A 24,566-nucleotide genomic window follows, 5' to 3' on the forward strand; every position below is an offset into this window, starting at 1 on the left:
GTTTACCTCTCTATCCACACATCACAATTGCTCTCACATCTCACACCTTGGCTCTTTACCTCTCTATCCACACATCACAACTGCTCTCACATCTCACACCTTGGCTCTTTACCTCTCTATCCACACATCACAATTGCTCTCACATCTCACAATGTGGGTCTTTACCGCTCTATCCACAAATCACAATTGCTCTCACATCTCACACCTTGGCTCTTTACCCCTCTATCCACACATCACAATTGCTCTCACATCTCACACCTTGGCTCTTTACCGCTCTATCCACACATCACGTTTACCTCTCTATCCACACATCACAATTGCTCTCACATCTCACACCTTGGCTCGTTACCTCTCTATCCACACATCACAATTGCTCTCACATCTCACACCTTGGCTCTTTACCGCTCTATCCACACATCACGTTTACCTCTCTATCCACACATCACAATTGCTCTCACATCTCACACCTTGGCTCTTTACCGCTCTATCCACAAATCACAATTGCTCTCACATCTCACACCTTGGCTCTTTACCTCTCTATCCACACATCACGTTTACCTCTCTATCCACACATCACAATTGCTCTCACATCTCACACCTTGGCTCTTTACCGCTCTATCCACAAATCACAATTGCTCTCACATCTCACACTGTGGCTCTTTACCTCTTTATCCACACATCACAATTGCTCTCACATCTCACACCTTGGCTCTTTACCGCTCTATCCACACATCACAACTGCTCTCACATCTCACACCTTGGCTCTTTACCTCTCTATCCACACATCACAATTGCTCTCACATCTCACAATGTGGCTCTTTACCGCTCTATCCACAAATCACAATTGCTCTCACATCTCACACCTTGGCTCTTTACCTCTCTATCCACACATCACAATTTCTCTCACATCTCACACCTTGGCTCTTTACCGCTCTATCCACACATCACGTTTACCTCTCTATCCACACATCACAATTGCTCTCACATCTCACACCTTGGCTCTTTACCTCTCTATCCACACATCACAATTGCTCTCACATCTCACACCTTGGCTCTTTACCGCTCTATCCACACATCACGTTTACCTCTCTATCCACACATCACAACTGCTCTCACATCTCACACCTTGGCTCTTTACCTCTCTATCCACACATCACAACTGCTCTCACATCTCACACCTTGGCTCTTTACCTCTCTATCCACACATCACAATTGCTCTCACATCTCACAATGTGGCTCTTTACCGCTCTATCCACAAATCACAATTGCTCTCACATCTCACACCTTGGCTCTTTACCCCTCTATCCACACATCACAATTGCTCTCACATCTCACACCTTGGCTCTTTACCGCTCTATCCACACATCACGTTTACCTCTCTATCCACACATCACAATTGCTCTCACATCTCACACCTTGGCTCGTTACCTCTCTATCCACACATCACAATTGCTCTCACATCTCACACCTTGGCTCTTTACCGCTCTATCCACACATCACGTTTACCTCTCTATCCACACATCACAATTGCTCTCACATCTCACACCTTGGCTCTTTACCTCTCTATCCACACATCACAACTGCTCTCACATCTCACACCTTGGCTCTTTACCACTCTATCCACACATCACAATTGCTCTCACATCTCACAATGTGGCTCTTTACCGCTCTATCCACAAATCACAATTGCACTCACATCTCACACCTTGGCTCTTTACCTCTCTATCCACACATCACAATTGCTCTCACATCTCACACCTTGGCTCTTTACCGCTCTATCCACACATCACGTTTACCTCTCTATCCACACATCACAATTGCTCTCACATCTCACACCTTGGCTCTTTACCTCTTTATCCACACATCACAATTGCTCTCACATCTCACATCTTGGCTCTTTACCTCTCCATCCACACATCACAACTGCTCTCACATCTCACACCTTGGCTCTTTACCTCTCTATCCACACATCACAATTGCTCTCACATCTCACAATGTGGCTCTTTACCGCTCTATCCACAAATCACAATTGCTCTCACATCTCACACCTTGGCTTTTTACCTCTCTATCCACACATCACAATTGCTCTCACATCTCACACCTTGGCTTTTTACCTCTCTATCTACACATCACAATTGCTCTCACAGCTCACACCTTGGCTCTTTACCTCTCTATCCACACATCACAATTGCTCTCACATCGCACACCTTGGCTCTTTACCGCTCTATCCACAAATCACAATTGCTCTCACATCTCACACATTGGCTCTTTACCTCTCTATCCACACATCACAATTGCTCTCACATCTCACACCTTGGCTCTTTACCTCTCTATCCACACATCACAATTGCTCTCACATCTCACACCTTGGCTCTTTACCGCTCTATCCACACATCACGTTTACCTCTCTATCCACACATCACAATTGCTCTCACATCTCACAATGTGGCTCTTTACCGCTCTATCCACAAGTCACAATTGCACTCACATCTCACACCTTGGCTCTTTACCTCTCTATCCACACATCACAATTGCTCTCACATCGCACACCTTGGCTCTTTACCGCTCTATCCACAAATCACAATTGCTCTCACATCTCACACATTGGCTCTTTACCTCTCTATCCACACATCACAATTGCTCTCACATCTCACACCTTGGCTCTTTACCTCTCTATCCACACATCACAATTGCTCTCACATCTCACACCTTGGCTCTTTACCGCTCTATCCACACATCACGTTTACCACTCTATCCACACATCACAATTGCTCTCACATCTCACAATGTGGCTCTTTACCGCTCTATCCACAAATCACAATTGCACTCACATCTCACACCTTGGCTCTTTACCTCTCTATCCACACATCACAATTGCTCTCACATCTCACACCTTGGCTCTTTACCGCTCTATCCACACATCACGTTTACCTCTCTATCCACACATCACAATTGCTCTCACATCTCACACCTTGGCTCTTTACCTCTTTATCCACACATCACAATTGCTCTCACATCTCACATCTTGGCTCTTTACCTCTCCATCCACACATCACAACTGCTCTCACATCTCACACCTTGGCTCTTTACCTCTCTATCCACACATCACAATTGCTCTCACATCTCACAATGTGGCTCTTTACCGCTCTATCCACAAATCACAATTGCTCTCACATCTCACACCTTGGCTTTTTACCTCTCTATCCACACATCACAATTGCTCTCACATCTCACACCTTGGCTTTTTACCTCTCTATCTACACATCACAATTGCTCTCACAGCTCACACCTTGGCTCTTTACCTCTCTATCCACACATCACAATTGCTCTCACATCGCACACCTTGGCTCTTTACCGCTCTATCCACAAATCACAATTGCTCTCACATCTCACACATTGGCTCTTTACCTCTCTATCCACACATCACAATTGCTCTCACATCTCACACCTTGGCTCTTTACCTCTCTATCCACACATCACAATTGCTCTCACATCTCACACCTTGGCTCTTTACCGCTCTATCCACACATCACGTTTACCTCTCTATCCACACATCACAATTGCTCTCACATCTCACACCTTGGCTCTTTACCGCTCTATCCACAAATCACAATTGCTCTCACATCTCACACCTTGGCTCTTTACCTCTCTATCCACACATCACAACTGCTCTCACAGCTCACACCTTGGCTCTTTACCTCTCTATCCACACATCACAATTGCTCTCACATCTCACACCTTGGCTCTTTACCTCTCTATCCACACATCACAACTGCTCTCACAGCTCACACCTTGGCTCTTTACCTCTCTATCCACACATCACAATTGCTCTCACATCTCACACCTTGGCTCTTTACCGCTCTATCCACATATCACAATTGCTCTCACATCTCACACTGCGGCTCTTTACCTCTTTATCCACACATCACAACTGCTCTCACATCTCACACTGTGGCTCTTTACCTCTCTATCCACACATCACAATTGCTCTCACATCTCACACCTTGGCTCTTTACCGCTCTATCCACACATCACGTTTACCTCTCTATCCACACATCACAATTGCTCTCACATCTCACACTTTGGCTCTTTACCTCTCTATCCACACATCACAACTGCTCTCACATCTCACACTGTGGCTCTTTACCTCTCTATCCACACATCACAATTGCTCTCACATCTCACACCTTGGCTCTTTACCTCTCTATCCACACATCACAATTGCTCTCACATCTCACACTGTGGCTCTTTACCTCTCTATCCACACATCACAATTGCTCTCACATCTCACAATGTGGCTCTTTACCGCTCTATCCACAAATCACAATTGCTCTCACATCTCACACCTTGGCTCTTTACCTCTCTATCCACACATCACAATTGCTCTCACATCTCACACCTTGGCTCTTTACCTCTCTATCCACACATCACAATTGCTCTCACATCTCACAATGTGGCTCTTTACCGCTCTATCCACAAATCACAATTGCTCTCACATCTCACACCTTGGCTCTTTACCTCTCTATCCACACATCACAATTTCTCTCACATCTCACACCTTGGCTCTTTACCGCTCTATCCACACATCACGTTTACCTCTCTATCCACACATCACAATTGCTCTCACATCTCACACCTTGGCTCTTTACCTCTCTATCCACACATCACAATTGCTCTCACATCTCACACCTTGGCTCTTTACCGCTCTATCCACACATCACGTTTACCTCTCTATCCACACATCACAACTGCTCTCACATCTCACACCTTGGCTCTTTACCTCTCTATCCACACATCACAACTGCTCTCACATCTCACACCTTGGCTCTTTACCTCTCTATCCACACATCACAATTGCTCTCACATCTCACAATGTGGCTCTTTACCGCTCTATCCACAAATCACAATTGCTCTCACATCTCACACCTTGGCTCTTTACCCCTCTATCCACACATCACAATTGCTCTCACATCTCACACCTTGGCTCTTTACCGCTCTATCCACACATCACGTTTACCTCTCTATCCACACATCACAATTGCTCTCACATCTCACACCTTGGCTCGTTACCTCTCTATCCACACATCACAATTGCTCTCACATCTCACACCTTGGCTCTTTACCGCTCTATCCACACATCACGTTTACCTCTCTATCCACACATCACAATTGCTCTCACATCTCACACCTTGGCTCTTTACCTCTCTATCCACACATCACAACTGCTCTCACATCTCACACCTTGGCTCTTTACCACTCTATCCACACATCACAATTGCTCTCACATCTCACAATGTGGCTCTTTACCGCTCTATCCACAAATCACAATTGCACTCACATCTCACACCTTGGCTCTTTACCTCTCTATCCACACATCACAATTGCTCTCACATCTCACACCTTGGCTCTTTACCGCTCTATCCACACATCACGTTTACCTCTCTATCCACACATCACAATTGCTCTCACATCTCACACCTTGGCTCTTTACCTCTTTATCCACACATCACAATTGCTCTCACATCTCACATCTTGGCTCTTTACCTCTCCATCCACACATCACAACTGCTCTCACATCTCACACCTTGGCTCTTTACCTCTCTATCCACACATCACAATTGCTCTCACATCTCACAATGTGGCTCTTTACCGCTCTATCCACAAATCACAATTGCTCTCACATCTCACACCTTGGCTTTTTACCTCTCTATCCACACATCACAATTGCTCTCACATCTCACACCTTGGCTTTTTACCTCTCTATCTACACATCACAATTGCTCTCACAGCTCACACCTTGGCTCTTTACCTCTCTATCCACACATCACAATTGCTCTCACATCGCACACCTTGGCTCTTTACCGCTCTATCCACAAATCACAATTGCTCTCACATCTCACACATTGGCTCTTTACCTCTCTATCCACACATCACAATTGCTCTCACATCTCACACCTTGGCTCTTTACCTCTCTATCCACACATCACAATTGCTCTCACATATCACACCTTGGCTCTTTACCGCTCTATCCACACATCACGTTTACCTCTCTATCCACACATCACAATTGCTCTCACATCTCACACCTTGGCTCTTTACCGCTCTATCCACAAATCACAATTGCTCTCACATCTCACACCTTGGCTCTTTACCTCTCTATCCACACATCACAACTGCTCTCACAGCTCACACCTTGGCTCTTTACCTCTCTATCCACACATCACAATTGCTCTCACATCTCACACCTTGGCTCTTTACCTCTCTATCCACACATCACAACTGCTCTCACAGCTCACACCTTGGCTCTTTACCTCTCTATCCACACATCACAATTGCTCTCACATCTCACACCTTGGCTCTTTACCGCTCTATCCACATATCACAATTGCTCTCACATCTCACACTGCGGCTCTTTACCTCTTTATCCACACATCACAACTGCTCTCACATCTCACACTGTGGCTCTTTACCTCTCTATCCACACATCACAATTGCTCTCACATCTCACACCTTGGCTCTTTACCGCTCTATCCACACATCACGTTTACCTCTCTATCCACACATCACAATTGCTCTCACATCTCACACCTTGGCTCTTTACCTCTCTATCCACACATCACAACTGCTCTCACATCTCACACTGTGGCTCTTTACCTCTCTATCCACACATCACAATTGCTCTCACATCTCACACCTTGGCTCTTTACCTCTCTATCCACACATCACAATTGCTCTCACATCTCACACTGCGGCTCTTTACCTCTCTATCCACACATCACAATTGCTCTCACATCTCACAATGTGGCTCTTTACCGCTCTATCCACAAATCACAATTGCTCTCACATCTCACACCTTGGCTCTTTACCTCTCTATCCACACATCACAATTGCTCTCACATCTCACACCTTGGCTCTTTACCTCTCTATCCACACATCACAACTGCTCTCACATCTCACACCTTGGCTCTTTACCTCTCTATCCACACATCACAATTGCTCTCACACTGTGGCTCTTTACCTCTCTATCCACACATCACAATTGCACTCACATCTCACACCTTGGCTCTTTACCTCTCTATCCACACATCACAACTGCTCTCACATCTCCCACCTTGGCTCTTTATCTCTCTATCCACACATCACAATTGCGCTCACATCTCACACCATGGCTCTTTACCTCTCTATCCACACATCACAATTGCTCTCACATCTCGGCTCTTTACCTCTCTATCCACACATCACAATTGCTCTCATATCTCACACCATGGCTCTTTACCTCTCTATCCACACATCACAATTGCTCTCACATCTCACACCTTGGCTCTTTACCTCTCTATCCACACATCACAATTGCTCCCACATCTCACACCTTGGCTCTTTACCTCTCTATCCACACATCACAATTGCTCCCACATCTCACACCTTGGCTCTTTACCTCTATCCACACATCACAATTGCTCTCACATCTCACACCTTGGCTCTTTACCTCTCTATCCACACATCACAATTGCTCTCACATCTCACACCTTGGCTCTTTACCTCTCTATCCACACATCACAACTGCTCTCACATCTCACACCTTGGCTCTTTACCTCTCTATCCACACATCACAATTGCTCTCACATCTCACACCTTGGCTCTTTACCTCTCTATCCACACATCACAATTGCTCTCACATCTCACACCTCGGCTCTTTACCTCTATATCCACACATCACAATTGCTCTCACATCTCACACCATGGCTCTTTACCTCTATCCACACATCGCAATTGCTCTCATATCTCACACTGTGGCCCTTTACCTCTATCCACACATCACAATTGCTCTCACATCTCACACCTTGGCTCTTTACCGCTCTATCCACACATCACAATTGCTCTCACATCTCACACCTTGGCTCTTTACCTCTCTATCCACACATCACAATTGCTCTCACATCTCACACCTTGGCTCTTTACCTCTCTATCCACACATCACAACTGCTCTCACAGCTCACACCTTGGCTCTTTACCTCTCTATCCACACATCACAATTGCTCTCACATCTCACACCTTGGCTCTTTACCTCTCTATCCACACATCACAACTGCTCTCACAGCTCACACCTTGGCTCTTTACCTCTCTATCCACACATCACAATTGCTCTCACATCTTGGCTCTTTACCTCTCTATCCACACATCACAATTGCTCTCACATCTCACACGGTGGCTCTTTACCTCTCTATCCACACATCACAATTGCTCTCACATCTCACACCTTGGCTCTTTACCTCTCTATCCACACATCACAATTGCTCCCACATCTCACACCTTGGCTCTTTACCTCTATCCACACATCAGAATTGCTCTCACATCTCACACCTTGGTTCTTTACCTCTCTATCCACACATCACAATTGTTCTCACATCTCTCACTGTGGCTCTTTACCTCTCTATCCACACATCACAATTGCTCTCACATCTCACACCTTGGCTCTTTACCTCTCTATCCACACATCGCAATTGCTCTCAAATCTCACACCTTGGCTCTTTACCTCTCTATCCACACATCACAATTGCTCTAACATCTCACACCGTGGCTCTTTACCTCTCTATCCACACATCACAATTGCTCTCACATCTCACACCATGGCTCTTTACCTCTATCCACACATCACAATTGCTCTCACATCTCGGCTCCTTACCTCTCTATCCAAACATCACAATTACTCTCACATCTCACACCTTGGCTCTTTACCTCTCTATCCACACATCACAATTGCTCTGACATCTCACACCTGGGCTTTTTACCTCTCTATCCACACATCACAATTGCGCTCACATCTCACACCTTGGCTCTTTACCTCTCTATCCACACATCACAATTGCTCTCACATCTCACACCTTGGCTCTTTACCTCTCTATCCACACATTTCAATTGCTCTCACATCTCACACTGTGGCTCTTTACCTCTCTATCCACACATCACGTATACCTCTCTATCCACACATCACAATTGCTCTCACATCTCACACTGTGGCTCTTTACCTCTCTATCCACACATCACAAATGCTCTCACATCTCAGACCTTGGCTCTTTGCCTCTCTATCCACAAATCACAATTGCTCTCACATCTCACACCATGGCTCTTTACCTCTCTATCCACACATCACAATTGCTCTCACATCTCACACCTTGGCTCTTTACCGCTCTATCCACACATCACGTTTACCTCTCTATCCACACATCACAATTGCTCTCACATCTAACACCGTGGCTCTTTACCTCTCTATCCCCACATCAGAATTGCTCTCACATCTCACACCATGGCTCTTTACCTCCATCCACACATCACAATTGCTCTCACATCTAACACTGTGGCTCTTTACCTCTCTATCCACACATCACAATTGCTCTCACATCTCACACCTTGGCTCTTTACCTCTCTATCCACACATCACAATTGCTCTCACATCTCACACCTTGGCTCTTTACCGCTCTATCCACACATCACAATTGCTCTCACACCTTGGCTCTTTACCTCTCTATCCACACATCACAATTGCTCTCATATCTTACACTGTGGCTCTTTACCTCTATCCACACATCACAATTGCTCTCACATCTCACACTGTGGCTCTTTACCTCTCTATCCACACATCACAATTGCTCTCATATCTCACACTGTGGCTCTTTACCTCTCTATCCACACATCACAATTGCTCCCACATCTCACACTGTGGCTCTTTACCTCTATCCACACATCACAATTGCTCTCACACTGTGGCTCTTTACCTCTCTATCCACACATCACAATTGCTCTCATCTCACACCTACCTTGGCTCTTTACCTCTCTATCCACACATCACAATTGCTCTCACATCTCACACCTTGGCTCTTTACCTCTCTATCCACACAGCACAATTGCTCTCATATCTCACACTGTGGCCCTTTATATCTATCCACACATCACAATTGCTCTCAGATCTCCCACTGTGGCTCTTTACCTCTCTATCCACACATCACAATTGCTCTCACATCTCACACTGTGGCCCTTTATCTCTCTATCCACACATCACAATTGCTCTCACATCTCACACTGTGGCCCTTTATCTCTATTCACACATCACAATTGCTCTCACATCTCACACTGTGGCTCTTTACCTCTCTATCCACACATCACAATTGCTCTCACATCTCACACCTTGGCTCTTTACCTCTCTATCCACACATCACAATTGCTCTCACATCTCACACCTTGGCTCTTTACCTCTCTATCCACACATCACAATTGCTCTCACATCTCACACTGTGGCTCTTTACCTCTATCCACACATCACAATTGCTCTCACATCTCACACCTTGGCTCTTTACCTCTCTATCCACACATCACAATTGCGCTCACATCTCGCACCTTGGCTCATTACCTCTCTATCCACACATCACAATTGCTCTCACATCTCACACCTTGGCTCTTTACCTCTCTATCCACACATCACAATTGCTCTCACATCTCACACCTTGGCTCTTTACCTCTCTATCCACACATCACAATTGCTCTCACATCTCACACCTTGGCTCTTTACCTCTCTATCCACACATCACAATTGCTCTCACATCTCACACTGTGGCTCTTTACCTCTATCCACATATCACAATTGCTCTCACATCTCACACTGTGGCTCTTTACCTCTCTATCCACACATCACAATTGCTCTCACATCTCGCACCTTGGCTCATTACCTCTCTATCTACACATCACAATTGCTCTCACAGCTCACACCTTGGCTCTTTACCTCTCTATCCACACATCACAATTGCTCTCACATCTCACACCTTGGCTCTTTACCGCTCTATCCACAAATCACAATTGCTCTCACATCTCACACCTTGGCTCTTTACCTCTCTATCCACACATCACAATTGCTCTCACATCTCATACCTGTAGGTAAAACTGGTCTTTAATGTTGCTCAAGATATTTCCCAATAAACGCTTTCTCCTAAAACAATATGTGTTGTGAAATGTTAGCAACATTATTATTACCTTGCCGGACATTTAACTGACAACCCCAACTCTAGTGACCTAGAAGAGGCAGCCAAGATCCCTGCACCCCCCACTCTACTACCAATCTCACCAGCAGAGCACAGCTATCTGAACCCCCCCTCCGTCTTCATACAGCATCTGGTAGATTGGCCAGGGGGGCGGGCAACGGGAGAGGTTTCCTAAAACTGTGGAAGCCTCTTCTCATAGATGTGGCCATGTCCCTCTGCCTGACATGTAGTTACTGGTCTCCGCTACATATTGTGACTAGATTCTTATCCATTGTAATTTCTCATAGCAACAAGCATGCTCACCTCCCGCTTGCCCTCACCTGCCCTTTAGTCTTATATGTAATCAGGAATGCCGTCAATGCTTTATTCCAGTCTCTGGAAAACTCTCTGCAGGCCATATTTCAAATGCCGGAATTCAGCTCAACACTTACACAAAGGCAAGGTTCAGTAAACCCCTAGTTAGTAGCAGTCAAATAGGCGGGCTGAACACTGGAATAAGATGGCCACTGAATGTGTCGGCAAGGAGAGGGGTGTCAATATGAAGATGTAAGGGGGGCTGCTGAAGGACTGCTCGAGTTCCCCACTGGGATAGGAAGGGGAACAAGCCATTCCATTTTAGGACTGGTCCCTAACAAATAGGCACAGCCATCAAAGCTGTGTTTTTATGCAAGAAATATATCTGAAAGCAAACGAAAGTAGGTGTAAGTTCATACTCCCGACAGTCCTCGGTAGGCAAGGACAACCCGCCAAGTTCAGTGTCCCTCCCAATAATATCAGCACCCGTTTCAAACCGGGATTAGTTCACAGGCAGTGAACCCAACTCACCAGGAGTAGAATTCTTAGCCAGTTACCAAGAAAAGCGCTTAAAAGTGTCCTACTTCACGGGCCTATCGGGTCTCACCATCAAAGACATAGCCATTGCCACCTGGAAAGTGTGGCCTTTCATGCAGTCTAGGAGTTGTGAAGTCTCAAAAAAAATGAGAAAACCGACTCCCAGACACGCGCAAAGGCGTGGAAGTTAGGCGGTTTGAGGATGCGATCTGTTACTCACAGAAGAAAATCGCAAATACAACTTGTCACAGGACGTCGCAAACATCATACAACTTTGCAAACATTGCAGAAAGCTGCAAACAATGCAAGAAATAATACCACGACATAGAAAGCCATATTAAAGCCCTGTAACCACTGCAATACTTGACTCCAGCCGCAATAGCACAGCTGTTGTCTCAGGGGCACATGTCCTCCCTGCCAAATCGTTCCTTCTTCAGACGTGTTGCCCAGTCCCAGCAGTTGCCTTTAGGGTCTTACCTTCTATGTGCAAATGGGATGCACCCATGAATGGCTTGCTGGACCATTCCACTAGATTTTCTGTTTCGCAGAGAACAGTGCACTGTAGATGTGTGTCATGTAAACTCTGGCTATACAATATAGAACTCATTAATTTATTTTATTTTTTTATGTAAAATGAGCAACATAATGTGCTCCAAAGTCTGGTTTTTCCAAATCTGGCAGGCATCCATTTTATAATGTTTTGTATGCGTTGTTCTCATTTAATGCCCTGGCGGCAAGAAGTGAGCTTGTGTTTGTTTACTGACACCACTGCAGTGAATTGAAACACGAACACTGTGATGGTGTTATGATTATTAAGATATGTATTGACTGCTAACCTAGCTTCCAGAAGCAACAGAGCGCTTTACGATCATAGGAGAAGAATACGTTATGGAGCAGAGAGAATGGACTAGTGGGGACGAGGGGCACTGGGAAGGCTCTCTCATGCATACAATCACATACACAGACAAGCAACTACTGAAGAAGGTAGCTATCTAAATATAAGGCGCAATTATCTATTAGATAGATTTGTAATGCCAGATCCCAGGCATTTTAAAAGTCTCCCCTCCAGAAGGAATGGGGCCTGTGGGATTCAAAATAGACCGCAGGTTTAGTGTGCGGTGTCCGTCACTATGGCCAGTGCAAACTGACTCACCAGGTGTCAACTGTCCGTCAAGGGTCAGGACTCATGTTTTTGTGCTGCAGAATTAAATCAATTATAAGTATAAACTGTGGAGGAAACTACAGGACCCAGATAAACATGAGCAGGATGAGTAAAATATGGATAAGAATGAATGAAAATTGTTTATAGATAAGGTTTCATCTTCTTTGGGCTAGGTTTGTAAAAGTCTGCAGAGCTACAGTGTGCTTTTGCATAGCGAGCAAAGTGTAGATCAGCATGCCCTGACAAAACCGCTGACAATGTAGGAAGAGGGCTTTGGAGCATCCCTATTATGGAAAAAGGACGGATTGGGATGAAGCCATGATCCAGCTCCAGTGACATCACCACGGCCAGTCAGGCCTATATAAACCGTTGCTACCATCCCCATTTGTAAATTTAACTTTGTATCCTTACAAGATTGCCTTTTTTGCCTTATTTACCTAGAGGGGTGCATTGATTCTGGTGTGAGTTTAATAAGGGACAGCCTTGTGTGGCGATCACATCATCCAGTCTCAGGCAAGGTGGGGAGTGGACAGTGTATGGACTGAGGTGTTAGGGAGGAGCCACTGCTTGAAGAGGAGGTTCTTGAGCTGCTTCTTGAACTGTAGAAACAAGGAGGCGAGCCAGATGTTGATGTGGAAGAGGTAAATTCATCTTGGGCGCAGACAGAGAATGCCGGTCTTATTTTTTTTCCTTCCTGCACCAGCAGAGTTTAAGTCAGCACATGTCTTTACTGCTGGTGGATCGTAGGCTGCTGAGTTTTAGTGAGGTGGCTTGGGGAATTCAGAGTGACAGACTTGTAGATGATGAGGCAGGATTTGAAAATGATACAGGCTTGCAGCGGGAGCCAGTGCAGTTCTGTGTGAGTCGGGCTGATGTGGTTGAATTTGTAGTCCTTTGAGGGTTCGTACTGCAGCATGAAGAACACATGTCAGGGGAGCCATGGTAGTTGCTGGAAGGTTGTCCAAAAAGACATTGCCAACATCCAGGTGGGAGAGGACCAAAGCTTGGACAGCAGATCTATCTGAAGTTTCCTGAGATGAAGGGCTTGATTTTTCGCAGGTGAGAAAGTTGGCACAAAGCCGTTAGTATCTTCTATGTTATGCTTGAAGGAGAGGTGTCTGTCGATCTTGAACCCAAGGGACTTGGCGGAGGTAGCCTACTGGTGTGTGAAGCCCTGGAGGTACATAGCAGAGAGCCAGGTCTGGATTCCTGGGTGTTCGGTGTTCCTCTGCAGTAGGAATTCAGCCTTGATGGGGTTGAGCTTCAGGTAAGCACTGGGCATCCATGACCATCAATGAAAGGGAGGCCATGAGCCTGTGGATGTCTTCGATGGAGGATATCTTGAGGTAGAGCTGCATATCATGTGCATATTGCTGGATGTAGATTTTGTATGGAGCAAGGAGTCCACATTTTGTCATTTCCTCTGTCTGCTCCCACTTTATTTTCTCTGCAGCACCTCACCCACTTCTTTCCAGGGTTCCAAGCGGTTCCATGTAAAGATCACGAGGGAGAGGAAGGAAATGGGTACAGTTGGTGATCTAGAGTACTCAATTAGTACAAACTGGGGGCGATTAGCAAAGTACGATTTGTCCCAGCTGGGGACGATCTTGCTGATCCCCCAGGCAGCAATGTCGATTGTAGGTCAGTGTCTGGCGGTCTACTGTGTCAAATGCTGCCGAGAGGTCAAGAGAACCAGGAGGCAAGGATGGCCATCATCAAGGACTTTAAGGACATCGATCACCTTGATGGTAGTGGTTTCTGTGCTGAATCTGGGTCTAAAAAGAGATTGATAGGACTGAAGGAGGTTGCTGGTTTCGATGTGTTGGAGGAGTTGCATGGCTACTGTTTTCTCAAGGATATTACCTAGTAAGGGAAGATGGGGAGGTAGTTGGAGTTAGTCAGGGTTCAGTGTTGGTTTCTTGAAAAGTGGGAGGATTTCACAGGCCTTGAGGGTCGAAGAAAAGTGAAGTATTACATAGGGAGTTGTCTTGAGTTGTCCAGGTGGTTGTGGTTTTGCAAGGTGGGATGTGTAGTGTGTAGTCAGTTGTAACGTTGGTGTCTATGTGTTTGCGGATCATGCTGATCTTACTGTTGAAACAAAGAGTTGATGGTGGTGGGTCTCTCGATGGAGTGCGGTATGGGGGGGTCAGTCAGAGGGTTGATGCAGTGCGTGATTCTTTGAAGAGGGCTCTGCTTTCATTGTTGGCCATGGTGATCATTCGTCTCCATGCCGCACGGATTTCCTTGTGCAGGGCGAGGTCAGATACGCTGCAGGATCTCTGCCAGGTCTGCTCTTGTTTTCTGATGGTACGTTTATTGCAGTGCAGTTCTTGAGTGTACCAGGGTACATGGCAGTTGATGTTGGTTGTGAGGGAGGTGTTGAGTTCTTGGAGGGGCGAGTCTCAGTCCTGGTTAGTTAGAAGTAAATCAGCCCATGTGAAGTGGGGTTGGTGAGGTCTTCCATGAGAGCATCCACTGGGAAGTTCTTGAATGATCGAAGGCTTGTTTGCAGGGTTTCCGATGGGTTTGCTTAACTGGTGTGGTGTGACTAATGTCAAAGGGGATTGCCAGATGGTGAGACCAGACAAGCTGGATTGGAGAGCTGTGGTGCAGGATGGACAGGATAGTGATGGTGAGGTTGAGTATATTACGTTAATGTGAGTTGGGTCTTTCGTTTGCTGCCTGAGGTTCAGAGTATTGAGTAGGCAGTGGAGATCTTTTTTCAACGACTTGGTTGCTGGGTTGCCAAGGATGCTGAAGTCGACCAAGGAAGATGTTGGCATGTGTGAGAGACATGGTGGTGACCGATTACATGAAGTCTTTGATGAAGGGGCTGTTGGGCTTGGGTGGTCTTTAGAGGAGGTGAAAAGTAACAATTTCTGTTGCGGAGAGCGGGAAGTAGCAGGAAAGACTTTAGAAAGAGCCAACGGTGGCAACGTCCAGTTGGGTGCATGGCATGCATCCCTTGTGAATGAGGGCGAGACCTCTGTTGACCTTGTTTGGACAATCTTGTGTAGAATTCTGTAGCAGTTCGGGATCTAGGATGTGAGTGGAGGTCATCCAGTCTCAGTAATTAAGATGGCGTCTAGGTCATGTGTGGTGATCAGGTCGGCGATATCAGCTGCATGGTTGGTTACTGAGTGGCCATTGGCAAGCACCAGTTTTCTAGTAGTTGTGGATGATGGAGTCTATGGTGACACGAGTGAGGTTGCGGCAATGCAGTGTCCATGATGAAACTGGTGAGTGGTGTGGTTGGCGATGAGTTGCGATGGTGAGGATGGGTTGTTGGGAGAGAGGTGAAACATATTTGAGGGAGCTTAGCTGATGTTAGAGGAGCAGGGATTCTGGTTCTGGTCCCGGGCCCTCCCGGGCCAGAAAGGAATTGCACTTTTCTTCGTCTGCCCCCTTTTTGTTTTCTTCTGCCTTTTGCTTCAGGTGCCCGGGCCAGAGATGCCCTTGTTCTAAGGGGAAATGAAGGGGTGGGCAAGCAGGCGCGTGGACATCAGGCATAGCCAGCAGCCTCCTCCATGCCGGCTGCCTGGACTCCTTAAGTAGCTGGTTGGAAGGTGCGAAAACAGGTGTTAGTTGGCGGAGCAACTCAGTGGCAGGGACTGGTCATTTGACCAGCAGCCTCCGCAATGCTGCAACACCAAGCGTTCAAGGGACTTGGTGGTTAAGCGTTGATCCTTATAGCCATACGACCTAGGTACGAGTTCTGGCCTGTTTATTTCTATTATGCAACAAAATTCATTTATTAGGGATACAAATGGATGCCTGTAAAATATGTAAAAACAGGATTTGAGAAAACATTAAGTTATCATTTTACATTTTAAAAAAAATTGCAAAGAATTATGTTTTTATCAGTGAAGCCAAAGTTTACAAGAATAAAAATCTAGAATGCAACATTCCTTTACCAGTTCCAAATAACCCAGAGAGAATACTAACGAATACTAAAGACAACATAAAAACTCCACTCTCCATAGAATATGATGTCAGAGCCAAGGATCAGAACCAATCCCACGAGACACACGGAAACAAAGAATGCCTACAACAACATAATGCAACAATATCTACAATGTTAACAACTCAAAACATCCAAAAACTACAACAGCCATTTCAATACCCAGAGCAGGACTGTGCACTATACAATCTTTAGATTATCTTGTCTGTATTTTGCTCTGCCCACACCAGAGCTGCAGTTCCCGCCTCCTCTTTAGACCTCCCCGGATCCTGCACCTGGTCTTGCCCAGATCCTGCCCGAGCTTGAAGCGCTCGTATGTTCTGAAGACTGCTCTGCCCATGCGCGGCCACACCTCAGATTGTGCTTCAGATCCTGCTGCTTTCTCAGCAATGTCTGAGAAGAAGGGGCATTGTGGCTGTGAATCATGCCTCTTAGATACAAGTGGCCAAAAGCTGTAGAGGCGGGCTAGTGAAAGATTGCAGAAAGCAACCATCTCAATTGCAATACGCATTATATTTGGGAACAAAATCAATGCTTAAATAAACCTACCATGGGTGGCTTTAAACCGAGTCATCTCAGGGTCTGTATTTTTTCTTGCCAAAGAATACATCAAGACAGTGTCATCTTCAGAAAGTGTGTCTGATCCTGGGAATATTGTAGGCGTGGAAGAATCTAGTCCATAAAAACATGAGGAGTCTAACTGATAAGCACCCGGTCTACAGTGAAACACTTGCTGTAAACCACCGTTCTCCTCTTGCCCCTTCTCTCCAGGACACAAGGTTTCAAGCTTGAGTCTTTGAACTGTGTCTTGCCCGTTAGTAACTGGTCGGGTGCACTGAATCTCCTCAGGGCTCTGTCCATCAATGCTAGTTGGCTGTATGGCCTGGCTCTGTTGATGGCAATGCCAATCTTCAAAGACTGGTTGTATGCACTGGTTCTCTTGGCACAGACCATCAGTAATCACTGGTTGCAAGGACTTGTTCCATTGCCTCTGCCCATCAGTAATCACTGGTTGCAAGGACTTGTTCCATTGCCTCTGCCCATCAGTAATCACTGGCTGTATGGACTTGTTCCATTGGCTCTGCCCATCAGTAATCCCTGGGTTCACTGGAAGAGGAAGTGGGGGGAATCCATAGAGATCACAGTCTCTGCCCGTTGCTGGACGGACCATCTCTGCAGGCATCACATGTCTTTTCAGGTAATCTTGACCCTTGGTTAGCCAGAGTTGGTCCATAATCTTTGCAACTTTAGCAGGTATGCCCTCCATAGTATTCTGCAAATGATCCATTTTTAACTGTAGCTGCTGTAGTGTGGCTAAGAACCGATGTGGGTTTTGGGAAGAGTCCTCAGTTATGTTATCTGACATTGGTAGCATCCCACCCTCTTCACACACTGCCCCTCCCAAGACCTCAGCCCCCAGCCTTTCAGAGTCTTCAGGCAGGAAAGGAATCTCAGGCGTGTCTCTTACAGAAGAGATTCTACAAGCAAATGATGTTGCTTCCATAAACTCAGTCGTGCACTGCACTTTCCTTCTCCCCATTTAAATTGTAATTGTTTAGATGTCCAAAACTCAGGCCTCTGCAGAGAGAAAGGGTACAACGTTAACAAATCTGGAAATGGTTCAGAGGTTGAAGCATACAACAGCAGTGTCAGGGAGACAGGAGGTATCTGCCAACAAATAAATACAATGAATAGTATCGATTTTCTTAACTAGTTTGTAGCTAAATCCCAATGCCATTAAGACAGAGGCAAAGATTTTTCATTAACTTCTTTAATTGAATTGTCATCAGTAAAGAATAGAGTAACTGGCAAAGAAAAACACAAAGTGTTCGTACACCTGGACTCTGACATCCATGAAGAAAAATGAACCAAAATAAGAACTTCTGAAAACTTGGGGAGGGTTTAAAATTGACTGGAGCCATTTAGCTCCTGCTTCTAGCCTAAGAGTCTGGTTAGCTTGAACCCAACAGTCACCAGGAGCTACTTTTGGCTCCCCACATCAACTTGTGCCTTACATCCATGCATATGTGACACTAACATTTGAGAATGTTAATAAACAAGAATTAAAACTCATCTAGGACACCGTTAAAACAAAGTGGATCATACATAATGGGCAAAAAGTTAAAGTGAGCATCTCATGTCGAAGTTTGACTTGTGGTGCTCTGGTTACTCGCTCCTGCTTCCCGAGCAGTAGCTCCCGTCTACTGGATGTTGTCTGACAACAAGCAGGTTTTAGCTCCCGATTATCCAAACTGTATTTTGAACCCTGCTTCGGCTTGTACATCTTCAGCGGAACAGTGTCAGCCTCCGCAGAATGTCGCCAGAAGCAAAAACGTACTGTATGATGAGAAGGGGCAGAGTGTTGGGTGTGAATGCCTATGCGTCAGTGTCTTTCTCTTTACCACTAGCTAAGACAATCTGTATTTTAGAGGAAGACATAGTAACTACAATTTTACATATTGAATGTGAACCTATAATACCCTCTGAAGCATGCAGAACAGGTGTAAAGCAAAACTCCTTAATATAGGAATAGTTTGACCAGTGAGACCATCTCAGAATTTCTTGGAGAGAACATCCAGACATGAAATGCAGACACCATTGCCCTCCTAGAAGACCGAGTAGCAAGTACAGAGGTATTAATGTGATGGGTTGTTTACATTGGGCGAGGCAGTCTACAGGGTCCTTGCCATGAACTGCTGAAGAAGGCACCTCCACTCCCAAACACCCTCTTCATAGAGGTTTGTGCGTTGTCCAAAGATGGGTAGGGGACCACATTCTTGGCAATTTCCTTGATGAACCTGCCACCAACAAGGTAGTGCCTGCGTCCGCGCTTGGTTCCATAGATGCCAAGTCTGTAAATCTGAAATCAAGGAGGTTACCTTTTAAGCACACAACAGCAAGGGCAGGATTAGGATTCCCCAAGAAGCATATGGCTGGTTCGACCCATTCATGGAGTGGAAATGGGTCTCCTGATGCTTCCTTGGTCAATGTGTCTTCTGACAGATCAAACATTTTTGGTAACAGCCCTCATTTTCGCCTTGCCTGTCACTTTCCCCATAGGTCACCATCAGAATGTCAGGCAACATCCTCCTAGTCCCCAGCAGGTCATGTGAATGCAGGCCTGCCTAAGGGAACAAAGGAGAAAGTTGATCCATACTCGCGCCTGGAAAAACGTGTGTACAGACGCATTATAAAGGCCACATCATATCATACCTTCCATCCTGGCAAATAAGACCTGACACCAGAGCAACTCGCAGCTGCTTGTTCCTCCCAGGGAGCTGGATCCCCTGCAGAAGCCTCTGGACCCTCACCCTCATTCCATATATTTGACACCAGATACAAACTCGCATGCAGCCAAAGTAAAAGGGTGTCCCGTCAAAGTTTCGAAAAAATAGTTTCAAAATACAATAATTTCGAAACAAAAGCATCGAAGAAAAAGAAATTGTTGAATGCATTTTTTTATGTAAATGTTTGTTTTGTTTCGTATAGTAAAATTAGTGGTTTTCCCCAAAAACAGGGGTTTGGGGGTAACCCCCGCCCCCGCCACCCAAAAAAATACATGCATTCGATGCTTTTGAGTCGAAACTGTTGTATATCGACACTATGACTATAAACCAGTAAAAGTATAGCTGCTGACTATCAAACCCTGGGTGCTAGGGACTCATAACAGTCATGCTTACAAACAACGGCTGGTTAGAGAGGAGGAACGTTGTATAGCTGGCTCAGCAGAAAAGGAAGGGCAGCTCGAGAAGATCTGCTGTCCCGTGCTCCCAATGTGCTGGCTGGACACTCCCCCAGGAAACTCTGAAAGAGAACTGATCAATACTGAGATTCGACACAGGCAGGGCCTGAAATACTCCTACACAGTAGTCGAATCCTGGTGTTATAAAGAAAACTCCTGGGCAAACCAGAAAAGACGCTGTGATCAAGCATCACTTTCTCCTATAGGGCAGCAAAAAGACCAATCAGGATGATTCTGGCTATTTCAAAGATGGAGATAGGAGAATTGTGGCAGAAGGGAAGAGAACCCAGAGGATGCTGACTGGAGCAGAGAAAACAGCAGTCAGCACAGGAGGAGACGGCATCGGAACCACCCTTCCGTAGATGATGGAGCAAAGCGATTGGCCTGGAGATATCTGGATGCGATCCTGAGGAGAGGGCCGAGTGGTTCTGGGCAGACAATGATTGCTAGAGAACAGGGACTGGCCCAGAGGGATCGGGAGTGTTCCCGAGGAGATGGCAGAGGGGTGCTGGGCAGGGGAATATTGCCAGAGAGAAGAGATACAAACTTTTATACAAACAAAGGCAAAGGGACAGTGGGGCAGAGAAAAGGAGAGGTAGATTATCCCAAATTTAAAAAGTGTGACAAGGCCAGTAGAAAATCTCGCTGTTGCCAGACCTTGGACCAGACACCTGTGTTTCTCGACAACAGGCTTTTCTGGGGTCCTCATCCGGACTGCTGCGTTTTGGGGTTCTCTCCTGGAAGAGCAGCAGGAGCTTCCTGTCCATCTGAACACAAGTTGGGGTGTGCTCAGGTGGGGTTGGTTGAGAGGTGTGGCCTACACTCTGCCATTTCGCTATTCAATGTTCTGTCTTGAGCCCATCTCCATCTTCAGAAGCCCTATGCTGTCCTCCTGGCGCCCTAGCTTATCACTGAAATTGTGTACCGTGCCTCCATTTTCTGCCCTGCTTCCATATAGTTCTCTGAAACAACTCTATCTTTGCTATCCAAGTGGAAAGTCTCTCCTCTCTCGCACAGAGGGTGGACCGACTATCCCCTCTCCAGCAGCTCAGTCTCTTTCCCACTGTTACACAGACTGCCACCTTTCATCTAATCTATTGTGTACTAGACAAGTGTGGGCCATTCCTTGATAATATCTTCCATCTCATCATATCGACATCAATCACCCACTCAACTTATCAGGAGACCAAGCCATCAAAAACACCAGGAATGCGCTCAACATCTCACGGAATTCATAAACATAAAATGTATTGAACGCCAGCCCACTGACATCAGTTACCATTACCTAGTCTTCTCATCTGTTCTAGAAATAGTCCTCAATCCGACCCCACGTCACTGTGTAGATCACACGACGCCTACCCTCCTGATTAATAATGCACAGGTGTAGCATACCACTCATCTAGGAAATTCTCCATGGAAACACTGGAACAGTCATGCAACAGCCCAAAATTATTTTCTTTAATTTTTTCTTTAAAGTAGCCATCTTACTGTAAAGCTTCAAACTAACTTATGGAAATGGTAGACAAAAATAGCCCCCAGAAACAACCCTCCTCCAATGTTACACCCCCTAGAATACCCAAGAACCCCTCCACCACCTAGAATACCCAAGACCCCCCCACCACCTAGAATACACAACACCCCCCACCACCTAGAATACCCAAGACCCCCCACCACCTAGAATATCCAAGAACCCCCTCACCACCTAGAAAACCTAAGAACTAAATGACAAAAGCACTGTCCAAAAGCGAGAGAGACGCTGGTGCAAAACACAAAACCATGAGGATCTTCTCTCATTAGAGGCGATACAACGCTCCACCAATGTTATACCCCCCCAATCACCTAGAATACCCAAGAACCCCCACCACCTAGAATACCCAAGAACCCCCCACCTCCTAGAATACCCAAGAACCCCCCACCTCCTAGAATATCCAAGAACCCCCACCTCCTAGAATATCCAAGAGCCCCCTCACCACCTAGAAAACCTAAGAACTAAATGACAAAAGCACTGTCCAAAAGCGAGAGAGACGCTGGTGCAAAACACAAAACCATGAGGATCTTCTCTCAGAGGCGATACAACGCTCCACCAATGTTATACCCCCCCACCACCTAGAATACCCAAGAACCCCTCACCTCCTAGAATATCCAAGAACCCCCCACCTCCTAGAATATCCAAGAACCCCCTCACCACCTAGAAAACCTAAGAACTAAATGACAAAAGCACTGTCCAAAAGCGAGAGAGACGCTGGTGCAAAACACAAAACCATGAGGATCTTCTCTCTTTAGAGGCGATACGCAGTACTCGCCCAGAACGTATCAATGAAGCTGAATTTCTTCATGCCTATCAAGGAAGCCGCTTAACAGAGTGAAGCCCTCTTTGTTACTCTTCCCCAACCTGTTGCTTGACCTGGTAATCCCCACAGTAAAAAGTAACAATTAGCTTCATCACCAAGATGGAAAACAAATCAGACTACATATTCATGAATCAAAATCGGTGTCCCCCCTCTCAAATTCACCTCACGCGACACATTCCTGGACAACCTTCACACCACAACGCTGATGCACAAGGACCTCGCTGATAAACTTGTGCCACTATAAATTACCTCATACAAGGATGACATAATGAAACAGTTCTCAGGATCTGCTTTTATCCTGCTACAAATCATCAATGCATCGCTTGATCAGGACATCTTCCCAAACATATTATAAAACAGGAATAATCCACCCTCTCCGAAATAAAATGTCTCTGTGAACTACCAGTCGCTAGAATCCCATTAATTAGGAAAATCATTGGGAACGCAGTTGCCAAGCTTATCTACAATCATATTAACCAACATGGACTGCTCCATGAGTACCAATCTGTATTTAGTCACAGATGCAGCATGGAAACTGCCGTTTTTGAGGTCCCCAGTGATCTGCAATCTCTTTATGGATCCACTCTGACCACTTCAACGACCCCAATATCGAACACCACCAATAAACTGAAGATAATCAGGTGTAGTTCACAGTGAATTGTACTCAAGACAGTTCATGTCTTATCCACGCACCTACCAAAACTCAATCCAACGATGCGTTACTAAGCCAAAAATCTAAAACAGGAGGCAATCGAAGGCAGGGTAAATAACATGCACCATGAGGAGTTCACACTTCAGTTCACCCCATGTGCTAAATTACTTGTTTGCTTTATTGACAGCAAACTCTCCTTCTTGCCAAACCTCCTGGTATGAACTAAAACTCATGTGAAAGATCTCACATGAAGATTTTAGAACCATGGTGCATGCCCTGGTAAGCTGACAGCCAATGGAGAGAAGGCCATTTTCATTGGCATCTCACCCACACATCTAATCACCTCAAAGCCAAGCAATACAATGCTGCAAGATCTTCCACTTCCCAAGAAGATTACAGTGGCCACCCATCCATCCATCTATGCCAGGAAACTCTTCACAATTTCTTATAGTTCAGGGTCGGCGGTACAGGCCGAGGATGGATGTTCTCCACTATGAGTTGGACCATCCATTGCAAGGCTTGAGACTAAACTGACATGCAAATACGGAAACCAGGGAACAGGCCTTCTCTTGCTATGCCCCTGCCTACTAAAAAACACCAACACTCCTGCAGTTCAGGAAACAACTCAAGGCTCTGCTCTTCAGAAGATACCTAGGGTTAACTTAGAACCCTATGTTCTGCCACTGTAGTATGCAATATCCAACTACTAGAACATGTAAGATCCCCTTCCTCTATTAAACCCAGATTACTGGAACCATGCTACATTAGTTACTAGCTAGGTTTGGACTATACAAACCCCAAATAAATATAAATAAGTCTCTACTTCTAATCTTCTCA

General features: G+C 45.7%; 1 protein-coding gene across 2 annotated transcripts in view; it reads right to left on the reverse strand.

The window, feature by feature from the left end:
• LOC138565261 (zinc finger protein with KRAB and SCAN domains 1-like) overlaps positions 1-24,566 on the reverse strand; it is a 183,085-nt gene that overhangs the window by 136,814 nt on the left and 21,705 nt on the right. For both annotated transcript variants that reach the window (XM_069642967.1, XM_069642966.1), the window contains exon 2: positions 17,534-18,562. In XM_069642967.1, coding sequence (XP_069499068.1) covers positions 17,534-18,524 — 991 coding nt within the window. In that variant the 5' untranslated portion in view covers positions 18,525-18,562. The remainder of the gene's footprint in view (positions 1-17,533; positions 18,563-24,566) is intronic.

This window comes from Ambystoma mexicanum, chromosome 1p (assembly GCF_040938575.1).
Source record: "Ambystoma mexicanum isolate Mex_15411 chromosome 1p, UKY_AmexF1_1, whole genome shotgun sequence".
Classification (NCBI taxonomy): Eukaryota; Metazoa; Chordata; class Amphibia; order Caudata; family Ambystomatidae; genus Ambystoma; species Ambystoma mexicanum.